The 12,021-nt window shown below is 44.4% G+C and overlaps 1 protein-coding gene across 1 annotated transcript in view; it reads left to right on the top strand.

The window, feature by feature from the left end:
* The window catches only part of kcnd2 (potassium voltage-gated channel, Shal-related subfamily, member 2), a 183,588-nt gene extending 172,745 nt beyond the window's left edge, over positions 1-10,843 (top strand). The window contains exons 3-6 of the mRNA XM_076296906.1: positions 501-599; positions 4,153-4,239; positions 6,818-7,065; positions 10,666-10,843. Coding sequence (XP_076153021.1) covers positions 501-599; positions 4,153-4,239; positions 6,818-7,065; positions 10,666-10,843 — 612 coding nt within the window. The remainder of the gene's footprint in view (positions 1-500; positions 600-4,152; positions 4,240-6,817; positions 7,066-10,665) is intronic.
* The last annotated feature ends 1,178 nt before the right edge of the window (positions 10,844-12,021 follow it).

Below are 12,021 nucleotides of genomic sequence, written 5' to 3'. Positions count from 1 at the left end.
CTTGTGCATATCTCACATAAATCGACAACTGTTGCTATAATAACCAATTGCACCTTTAGACACACACAGACACACACACATATACATATACATATACATATACATATACACACACACTTAAGCACCCTCAGCACACACACACGCACACGCCAAGTAAGAGGGCCAAACAGGCATTTACTACACTGCACATACACACACACACACACACACACACACACACACACACACACACACACACATGCACACACTCACACACACACACACACACACACACACACACACACACACTCGCACACACACACACACACACACACACACACACACACACACACACACACACACACACATGCACACATGCGCACACACACACACGCACACATATACGCACACACACACACACACACACACACACTCACACACACACACACACACTCAAAGAGTTGGGAGTCATCATCACAAGTGCAGGCTTAAACGGACGTGTGTGTTTGTTCACCACACAGAAAACCAGGCTTGCTAGAATTCACGCAACGAAGAGCGGTGGGACTAACGCTTATTTGCAGTACAAACGCAACGGGCTCCTGGCCGAGACCGAGGAGGAGGTAACGCCGGACACGCAGCCGCCCATCTCTCTCACTGTCACTCTCTCTGGGTGGGGGGGGGGGGGGGGGGGGGGCATGATGTGACCAGCTGGTGCATGCGGAAGCCTCTTCCTCCGTTTAGGATGGGGGGTGTGTGGGGGGGTGCAGAAGAGAGCTGCCCCCCCCCACACACACACCTCCATGGTTCATTCTCTCATTCAAGCGCTTATGCAGTTTGTGTTTCTCTAACGCCTTCTCTCTCTCTCTCCCGCTCTCTCGCTCTCTCTCTCTCTCTCTTTTAACACGGGGTTATCTTCCTTCATCTCCTAGTTTTTTCTCTCTCTTTTCCTATCTCTTTATTTGCTGTTCTATTATTATCTCTGCTTACTCAACATCTATCTATCTATCTATCTATCTATCTATCTGTCTGTCTGTCTGTCTGTGTCCATCTATCTATCTATCTATCTAACTATCTATCTATCTATCTTTCTGTCTGTCTGTCTGTCTGTCTGTCTTTCTATATATCTGTTTATCTATCTATTCATCTATCTATCTATCTATCTATCTATCTATCTATCTATCTATCTCTTCATTTTCACATTCTTGGTTCCAGGACCTGAGTGATTGGTGCTCTTGTCAAAATCTACTTTTGTCTCTTCTGTAAGAGACATTTGATGATATGCTAAGTTCCCTCTGAATGTAATCAAGTGATAACATGCCCAACCGCTCCACAAAGGCTGCTGTTTGATCAGCTTCTCCAACCTCTGCTATTTGAGCTAGACTCTAGCTGAATCTAGAATCTAGAATCTATATAGAAGTAGAATCACTTGAGTTTTTGTGAGTGGGAGAACTTGCTGATAGTTCTAGATCAGGGTTGCTGTGACAACACTCTTTTCTGTGCTATGTCTAAGAACTGGTAGATTGTTTTAAGAGGGTACATATTTGTGAGAAATGGTAGATTTTGGCATTTGGAAAAGTTTGGGAGATGGTGTATTTCTGAGGGATGATCTATTTTGAGAGTGGATAGATTCTGTGAGATGTTCTGAGTCCTAGTATATCTGATGTGCTGTGATAGTATGTTCTGAGAGATGGTGCATTTTTAGAGTTGCTATATTTTGAGAGATTGCATATTCAGATAATTATGACAGCTGGAATATTTTGAGAAATTACACATTTTTAGAGGTGGTATATTTTTTTACAACTGCAGGGTGAAATACAGAATTTTCCTTTAAGTTCCATTATCTGATTTATGTTCTCTTCATTTCACTCTTTCCTCCCTCTCTCTCTCCCTCTCCCTCTCTCTCTCTCCAGTTATGGTGCTATTGTATTCTTTCTCTCTCTCTCTATCTGTATTGCTCTCAATCTCTTTTCCTCTGTCTTCTTCTCTCCTTTCTTTTTCTATCCCATCCTCCCTCCCTCTCTTTCCCTCTTTCTCTGTGTTTCTCACTTTCTTTTCTCATCTGTCATCCCTCTCTCTACTAATCCCTTATACCCTCTCCTTTCTCTTTTTCTGTCATTATTCCTTCATGTCTCTCTCCCCCTCTCTCTTTCTCTTTCTCTCTCCCTCTCTCTCTCTCTCTCTGGCTTCATGGTCAAGTACTGACCTTCTCTTTGTTTGCTAGCGCGCTCTCTCTCTCTCTCTTCCACCTAGACCGTACATCACGGGCGGACTGTCATGTGACCTGTGGCACCGCATGCGGGGCTATGCCCGTCGCCTCCGGCAACAAGGACCCGCTACCTACCGCCCCTCCCTCTCACCATCTCTTACTCCTTTTTCAATTTCTTGTCTTTTTTATTTGTTTATGTATTGATTTATTTATTTGTTTTTTTTATCTGCTTCCTCTAACCGTACTACTGCCCCTACTGCTCCCATCACTACTGTTGCTATGACTACTACAGCCCCCTCTTGGGATGCTCCATGCGTTCTTTAACATGCATTTTGATTGGTCCACACTGCTGCGGATATGGCCTGGCCTGTGTGTTTCATGGCATCATCAGAGTGCGCCCGCCGTGGATGCTATGCCGTTGGAGGAATGAGATCTGGCTCAGGGCTGCATGTGATTGGCTGGCAAGCTCCAGCCGGGCGGAGTCAATGTGACGCAACACGCGTGATCATGCTGATACACACACACACACACACACACACACACACACACACACACACACACTCACACACACACACATTTACAATTATGCAGTCGCACAGCAATGAACAGATGCATTCACAAACACACACACATACACACACCCACACACACACACGCCTGCACACACCCAACCACAGAACAAAGGATGGTGTTTTCTGAGTGTGTGTGAAAGAAGATGGTTAGACACACACACACACACACACACACACACACACACACACACACACACACACACACACAGGGAATACTGTCATGGCTGATGTGTTCCTGCTTCACGTTGAATCCTGCTCAAATGAACTAACATGTCTCAAACTTGAGGGGTCAGGTGTGGACAGAGACACTCACAGCTCAACTGAGGCTCAATGAATCCACACATACAAACACACTCATATGCTTGCAAAACAACACATTTATGAGTGAATACACCCAAAAACTTGCATAATAAGTGAAATACAATACGTCAACATTACAACAGTCAGATGAACGTGTCCACACTGAAACACATGTAAATACTCACACACACACACACACATACTGTGGGCTGAGTTTGAGGTGTGAGTGCTTTGTGACACATTTTGCACTTAAGGAGTGTGTGCGTGTGTGTGTGCTTGCGTGCGTGTGTGTGTGAGCAGGAGTAGAGATGTGTGTGTAGCTACTCTACTCACTCTAATGGTGCTCCAATGAACACTCTGAGTCGTACTGGTTAGTCTCTGTCTATTTTTCTACTGTGATCATCTCTCTCTCTCTCTCTCTCTCTCTCTCTCTCTCTCCATACCACAGTTTCTCTTCATCCATCTCTTTCTCACATTTTATCTATCTCTCTATCTTAGCCTACTCCCAGCACATCAACTCTTATAACAAGCTTACACCCAACACAGTGGTAATTTTAACGCCAAGCACACAAGTGGTCAAACGAACACTGCGCCCCCAAGGAGTATGTCAGTGAAAAATAAATAGGTGTGGTGATCAGGCACATGATCAAAAATTGCTATTTTAAAAATGACAATTCCACTGACCAAGAAAAACCTGGTCTTGCTGGTCAGGTGCATGCAATTATTACAGTTATTTCTCATTTAAAAGCTGCCTCATGCCAAGAGAGAGAGGAGTTTTACCGGAGCAACACAGATGTTTAAACTTCAGATGTTTATTTTAATGTGCCAACATAAGGGAGTAATGTTTGGACGTTCTGCCACGTTTTCGCCAGAGTCTAGTCTGCCTTATGCCACATGGTTCCATTAGTTCATGCCACATGGTTCTGTTAGTTCCATTAGTTCATGCTCAAGAACTTTACACTACTTCATATTAGTTTCCTCTTTCCTCGCTCCATTTCTCTCTGTGTGTGTGTGTGTGTGTGTGTGTGTGTGTGTGTGTTCATCCTCATATGGGCTAACTGTGTGTTTCTCTGTCTCCTCTGTAAGGCTTGCAAGGAGGCGGGACAAGCGCTGGTGTGTAAGGCCAACCCAGTCTTTGAGACCGAGCACCATCACCTGCTGCACTGCCTGGAGAAGACCACGGTAGGACTGTGTGTGTGTGTGTGTGTGTGTGTGTGTGTCTGTGTGTGTGTGTGTGTGTGTGTGTACATGTGTGTGTGTGTGTGTGTGTGTGTGTGTGTGTGTGTGTGTGTGTGTGTGTGTGAGTGTGTGGGTGTGCGTGTGTGTGGGTGTGTGGGTGTGTGTCTGTGTGCATATGTGCTCGGCGCGCGCGTGAGTGTGTGTGTGTGTGTGAGTGTGTGTGTGTGTGATGCCAGTCTTTTCAACCTGCTGTTCAGGTTTGAGTGCACCTGTCACCTTCTCTTTCTTCTTCCCTCTCTCTCTCATTATCTCTCTCCCTGTCTTCCCTCTCTCTCTCTATCTTTATCTCTCTCTGCCTCCCACTCTATCACTCTTTCTTAGCCTGAAATCTGTTTACTCTGGCCTGCACGCTCAAACTGACCAACAGCTGTTCCCCCACAGCACTGGGGCTGGTGTTGTTTTTTAGTCGGGCACCGCAAGGTCAGCCCAGGTTGGTGGGGTCCTGAGGATGCTGGTGGAGAGGCGCGAGCCAAAGTCCCTCTGATCCATCTGTCACACTCAGCAGCACGGCCACAGGCCTTAGAGCCAGAACACACACACACACACACACACACACACACACACACACACACACACACACTCACTCATTTACGCTCACACACACACACACACACACTCACTCACACACACACACACACACACTCACTCATTTACGCTCACACACACACACACACACACACACACACACACACACACACACACACACACACACACACACACACACACTAACTCCCTCTGGCGTTGGCTGTGTGCCAGTGAAGAGCTGGAGGGACAAAAGAGTGGCCTTTACAGACTCTTGTTGTTACTGATGATATAGGTGGATAGAATTCCATTATTTAGTTGATGAGGTAATTATCTTTTTTAAATGTTCTCTCTCTCTCTCTCACTCTCTCTTTCTCGCTCTCTCTCTCAAATTTAAATTCATAGGTGCTTTATGGGCATGACAAAAAGGACATTTACATTGCCAAAGCAGTCATACAAAACAGTGCATAGACATGTATGTGTAACACACATAGATCTAAATGTATATAAAATATCCATAGGTAACATACTGTACATAGATCTGAAAGTATAATAGAGAAAAAAAAAAACACACACAAACATATACATAGATCATACATGTAGACATAAAATAAATACATTGTTTATGTCTGCATGTGTCCATGCCAAAAACGTTTATATTACTGTAACATTAGATTAGTGTCCCTCAGGTTATGGCATAATGATATGTATTTTGCTGCCAAGGCAGTGGATGAGTCCGTGTAACAAAAAAAAATTGGATTACATTTTCTAAAATCATGGGGTTTTTTTTGCTTGTCAAATAAATGCATATTTAAGATTCTGGAGTTATATCTAAGAGAACCCTCTCTCTCTCTCTCTCTCCCTCTCTGTCTTCTACTTGTCTTCCTCCTCGTCACTCTCTGTCTCACCCTTTTCAACAGCCTCAGGCTCATTTTCTCGTTCTCTCTCTCTCCCTCTGTCTTGCACTCTCTCTATCTATTCACAATTCTCTCTCTTGCTCTCCCTAACTTAAATTCTGCACTTAAGGGAACTGGAATGCAATTTATAATTCTGTAATAGAATGTATGATTCATAACTCTAGTATTAAAAAATAATCACTTTTCATTATTTCACAAAGCAAGTCAAACTAAAAGTTCAACATTTCAAAAGTTCAAAGTTCAAAGGCCATGTCAAAACGTACAGTCACACATTACCTGGATAGTCCACCCACTGACTATTAACAGATTATCAACACATTATCTGATGACACTCTGTTGACTACAGTGTATGGTTAAGGTTAGGGTTAGGGTTTAGATTTGGTTAAGGTTAGGGTTTAGATTTAGTGAGGTTTAAGGTTAGGGTTTAGATTTGGAAGGGTTAAGGTTAGGATTAGGGTTTAGATTTGGTTAAGGTTAGGGTTTAGATTTGGTTATGGTTAAGGTTAGGGTTTAGATTTAGTGAGGGTTAAGGTTAAGATTAGGGTTTAGATTTGGTTAGGGTTAAGGTTAGGGTTTAGATTTGGTGAGAGTTAAGGTTAGGGTTTGGATTTGATTAAGGTTAGGGTTAGGGTTTAGATTTGGCGAGAGTTAAGGTTAGGGTTTGGATTTGGTAAAGGGGATGTTCAGTAATTGGTCAACAACAATTTCACGTACTGAAGGCATAGCCATTAGCTACGTCATCCATACCCACAGCATAGCCATTAGCTACGTCATCCATACCCACAGCATAGCCATTAGCTCCACCATCCGTACCCACAGATGAACAGGTTGGTTTCCCATACATGGGTTAGTCCTAGCCCTGGACTATTTCCCTAATACATGGATTAGGGAATTATCCATAGTTCAAAGGTCACTCGTGCATGACCACTGATGATGAGCACGAAGTGTTAGGTGCTATGATAGGCTTTCCCTGAAAACTATTGTCGAATCATCACAGTTCACAGTCCTATTAATACACACACACACACACACACACACACACACATATTCTCTCCCTCACTCTCTCGTTCGCTCTCTGGCAGAACCATGAGTTTGTGGATGAGCAGACGTTCAAGTCCAGCTGTCTGGAGGTTTCCATGGTGAAGGCGCCGTCCCGGTCCTCCTCCATCTCCTCGGCGACGAGCGGCGGGGGCGGCGGCCTGTCATCGTGCTGCTCGCGGCGGAACAAACGGAAGAGCTTCACCGTGTCCAACGCCAACATGTCCGGCCGGAGGGGCAGTGTCCAGGAGCTCAGCACCATCCAGATCAGAGAGAGACCCATCACCAACAGGTACACACACACACACACACACACACACACACACACACACACATACACACACACATAAACACACACACACACACATAAACACACTCTTCATTGCTGCTCAAACCCCAATACAACAATACATCACTGTGGACAGTGGACAGATGGAAATGGAATACTTCTGCTGGGCCTGGCATTCCCTGTGTGTGTGTGTCTGTGTGTATGTGTGTGTCTGTGTGTGTGTGTGTGTGTGTATGTGTGTGTGTGTGTGTGTGTGTGTGTGTGTGTCTGTGTGTTTGTGTGTCTGTGTATGTGTGTCTGTGTTTATATTAGAGATGAGTGGGCTGGAATGCCAGACATGCCTCTGAATACTCTCATGGTTATGAGTGTTTACTGTGCCACACACACACACACACACACACACACGTTTGTTTATCTGAGTGGAGTGGGCTGAATGGAGTGGGATTTAACGCTTCACGTGCCTCAGTCGGTGTGTGTGTCACCGTGGTAGCGGTAGCGGCGGTCAGCCTGTGTTGTGTCTGGTCCGGCAGGTCGGCGCGAGGGCAAGGCATTCTGGGAAATTCCCTCTCTGTGAATTAGAAGCGTTTTAAAACACACACACCCATGTCTATCTGTTCTCACTAACACACATGCACACACACTAAAAGCCACACACACACACATGTCTATCTGTTCTCACTAACACACATGCACACAGCTAATACACTGCACATATTTAGATTGAATTCATATTACTGTAAGCAATACCACATTCTTAAATGTATACTGCTGTCTACACTGCACTATACTGTTTATACTGTTATACTGCACCACCTGTCTATACTGTGTATGTCACATTGCACTTTTCTGCTTTTTTGCACTTCTGGTTAGACCCAAACTGCATTTCTTTGTACTTTGTACTCTGCACAATACAGTGGAATCTAACCTAATCTAATCTAAACTAATCTAATCTAATCTAATCTAAAACTCATAGAAAATATACAGGAAAGATATGTAGATTCATACACACAAACACACACATACAGTACAAACAGGATAGATTCACACACATAAAAAATCACATACATAAAACACACACACGTGTGCGCGTGTGTGTGTGTGTGTGCGCGCGCGTGTGTGTGTGTGTCGGTGTGTGTCGGTGTGTGTGTGTGTGTGTGTGTGTGCGCGCGTGTGTGTGTGTGTTGTGTGGAGGGAGGCTCCACAGAGTGTGGACACTGCTGACAGGATCGCTCAGAGGATATGACAGAGCACTTAGGGCGGCAGGGTGTTTCCATGACGACACAGGCGGAGTGGGTGGAATGTCAGAAATGTCCAGCTGTGCCCCCCCCCCCCCCCCCCTGCCCAAATCCTCAGACTGAGAGCGAAGCTTCATCCTGGGTGACAGCTGGGAGAATGTGCGGGGTGAGAGGGAGTTGGATATCACTCTCTCTTTCTGTCTCTTTCTGTCCTTCACTCTCTCTCTCTCTCTGTCTGTCTCTGTATTTCTCTCTCTCTCTCTCCCTCTCTCTCTCTCTGTTATTTACTCAATTCAATTCAAGTGAGATTTACTAGCATGGCGAATAGTTTTGCATTGCCAAAGCAGAACATTTAGACATACATTTACATAGAGAATCTGTCTTTCTGTCTCTCTCTCTGTCTCTCACTCTCTCTCTCACTCACTCTCTCTCTGTCTGTCTTTTACTCTCTCTCTCTGTGTCTGTCACTCTATCTCTGTCTCAATTCAGTTCAGTTCAGTTCAAGAATGCTTTATTGGCATGAAAGTTTCAGCAACATTATTGCCAACGCTCAGTTACATGTACACAGGACAAACATGTTTAACTCTCTTTCTCTCTCTCTTTCTGTCTCTGTCTCTCTGTGTATCATTCTTTCTCTCTCTCTCTCTCCCTCTCTCTCTCTGTCTCTCGCACACTCTTTCTGTATCTCATACGCTCTTTCTCTCTCTCACTCTATTTCCATCTGCAATTTCCCTCTGTCTGTCTCTCTTTCTTCCTCTCCTCTATTCATCCCTCTCTCTCATCTCTCTTGTTCTCTCTCTTTCTTTATCTTTCTCACACACACACACACTCACACACACACACACACACACACACTATTTATCTAAATCTCCTTCTCTTTTTTTCTTTATTTCTCTGTGTTGTTTTTTTTTGTCTATCTTTGTCTCCATTATCTCTCTCTCTCGGTCTCTCTCGTGCCAACTGCTCTGATAAGTGCATCCTCAACCCCCGTGTCTGCAGATCATGCTATACTTAACCTCCATGCTAATGGCCTCTCGATATGGGGGAGAAAGAAAGAGTTGAGCTTTGCGTTCTTTAGAATAATCCCTAATTCTAAAACTCGGAGGAGTTGTCTGGTCTCTTTCTCCTTTAATGCTTCTCAGACAGCCTCTTGTAATGTGGGTCTTATTATTCCTTTTAAGAGCCGCATTTGTCTATTCATCATGTGCCTTTGGTCAGATGTACTTTCCTTATTTAGAGTCTATTTAATCCTCCCAGACAGATTCAGAAATACAAAGTCATTAAAAGTCTGTAAGTACACTGACCAAGTGATGTGGAGTTTATTGACATTTATATGACAAAAGTATGCTATATAAGTGAGGATTAGTGCATAAGTAAGTGAGTATGCAATGTATGCAAGTATGCAATGTAGGTGAGGTACAAGGATACAAGGATACAAGGAAGTTTATTGTTACATGCATATAGTTACTACTGGAAGTAAGAAATGCAGTGAAATTATGTCTGGTGTCAGCCTATTTGTGCATTTATGGGGGGGGGGGGGTAAAAAGTGCAGTAGAAGAAGTATAGTTCATATGCCATCTTAGTAAATAATAGTGCATAAGTATGTGGTGTAAGTTAGTATTAGTGCATAAATCTGCAGTGTAAGTTAGTAATAGTGCATAAGTATGCAGTGTAAGTGAGGATTAGTGCATAAGTATGCAGTTTAAGTTAGTAATAGTGCATAAGTCTGCAGTGTAAGTGAGGATTAGTGCATAAGTATGCAGTGTAAGTTAGTAATAGTGATAAGTATGCAGTGTAAGTGAGGACTAGTGCATAATTATGCAGTGTAAGTACACAGTGTAAGTGATACATGAAGATAGTTAATCCGATGTAAAAGATGGACAGTGCATAAAGTACACAGGTAGAAGTATGCAATAGGATATTTGGGTTGGATACTTTGTGAAGTCTGCACTAGCCCAGTTACTGTATATACAAATTGATGTATGTATCCTTTTAACCTATCCCACTGTGCTCATCTGTCACTCCGTTTCATCATCATCATCATCATCATCATCATCATCTTATTAACAGATACCATTCTGACATGACATATAACATTCATTAAAAAGGAAAATATGTATTTTATTAGATAACTTTGCTAGTCTTGTAGCCTTTCTGTCTTCCTTCCTTTCTTTATTTCTGTCTGTCTTTCTTTCATTTTCATTGGATGTTGATAAGGCATGATGTTCATTGGCACTAAGTTTTAAAAATAATGGTGTTTTTAAAGTCAAACTTGTCCTCCTCTCTCTCCCTCCATCCCTCCATCTCTCTCTCTCTCTCTCTCTCTCTCTCTCTCTCTCTCTCTCTCTCTCTCTCTCTCTCTCTGCAGTCGTTCCAGTCTGAACGCTAAATTCGATGAGACGGTGCGGCTGAACTCGGAGCCTCCGTACCTGACGGCAGCGGTCATCAGCATGCCCACGCCGCCGATGACCACCCCTGAGGGCGACGAGTCGGCCAGCACGCCCGACTTCCTGCAGAGCAACATAGTGCGCGTGTCGGCGCTCTAGAGACGCCCCGTCGCCGGACGCCAGACCACACGCAGCCGCCACATCACGTAGCGTCAACGTCAACGCCGTCGTCACGCGCGCTCTCCAACCAACCAGCTTTTTAATTGTGGCCCTTCTTCACGTACATGACCAGAAGGGGGATGTCTAGTTTCAAACTAGGAAAGACGTGGAAAAAACGTTTAACACCATCACCACCCCCTCCCCCCCCCCCCACACACACACACACACACACACACACTCACACACACACACACACACACACACACACACACAAACAACACAAACACTCCCGCTGAAGAGAGGGATTGATTGAGGATTGAGAGAGGAGCGAAGGAGGAGAAGGAGGAATGATGTGAGGAGGAGGAGGAGCAGGAGATGGACCTTTTTTTTCCGTTCCTACACGTAGCTCTGCTTTGCGCCGGAATCCGCAGTGCAAAGCCATGCCACGCACACAGAGGCCCATGGCGCAGCTCCATGCTGGAGCCTATGGGTCCTCTGGCGCAGCTGCGTGCTGGGACTCACTAGACTTTTAACTGGTAGAGGAGATATTATCATTACCTATGTAACTATTTTTCTGAGTATTGTGCGTCTTTTAATTCACTGTCTTAAGGTGGTGGGTGGTGATGGGGCTTCTGGGATGTCTTGGGGGAGAATGTTGTTTTATGTTGGGGAGGGGGGGGGGTATTTTGTGCTGAAGGAATATTATTGGCTTTTTACGATATACGACAGCACTACAAAAAGAAAAAGACTTCTAGAGTGCTCCTATTTCGGATGGGCTATTTGGGTGTTTGGTGGGTCTGCTTGTTGAGTGTGTGTATGTGTGTATGTGTGCGTGTGATAGGGAGAGGAAGTGGGTTGTGTGTGGGGGGGGGGGGGCTGAGAAAGAAAGAAATAAGGAAAGAAAGAACGAATTAAGAATGATGACCACCCTCTTGCATGTTCTGCATTTGTGAATATCACTTTTCCCTCAATGGCATGAGCAATAAGGGGGGTTGGTTTTTCAGATTTACTAATGAGGATAGCCATGTGTGTGTGTGTGTGTGTGTGTGTGTGTGTATGTGTGTGTGTGTGTGTGTATGTGTGTGTGTGTGTATGTGTGTGTGTGTGTGTGTGTGTGTGTGTGTGTGCTACAGCCCAGTCCTACCAAGCTAAAGCACCTGGTCTGGTAACAATTCCTA

Source organism: Alosa pseudoharengus, unplaced genomic scaffold, assembly GCF_046254945.1.
Source record: "Alosa pseudoharengus isolate Yale_2024_CS ecotype anadromous, Long Island Sound unplaced genomic scaffold, YU_APseudo_1.1 YU_APseudo_1.1_scf_20, whole genome shotgun sequence".
NCBI classification, from domain to species: domain Eukaryota; kingdom Metazoa; phylum Chordata; class Actinopteri; order Clupeiformes; family Clupeidae; genus Alosa; species Alosa pseudoharengus.
The sequence above is the reverse complement of the archived record's forward strand: the minus strand, read 5'-3'. Positions and strand labels throughout refer to the sequence as shown.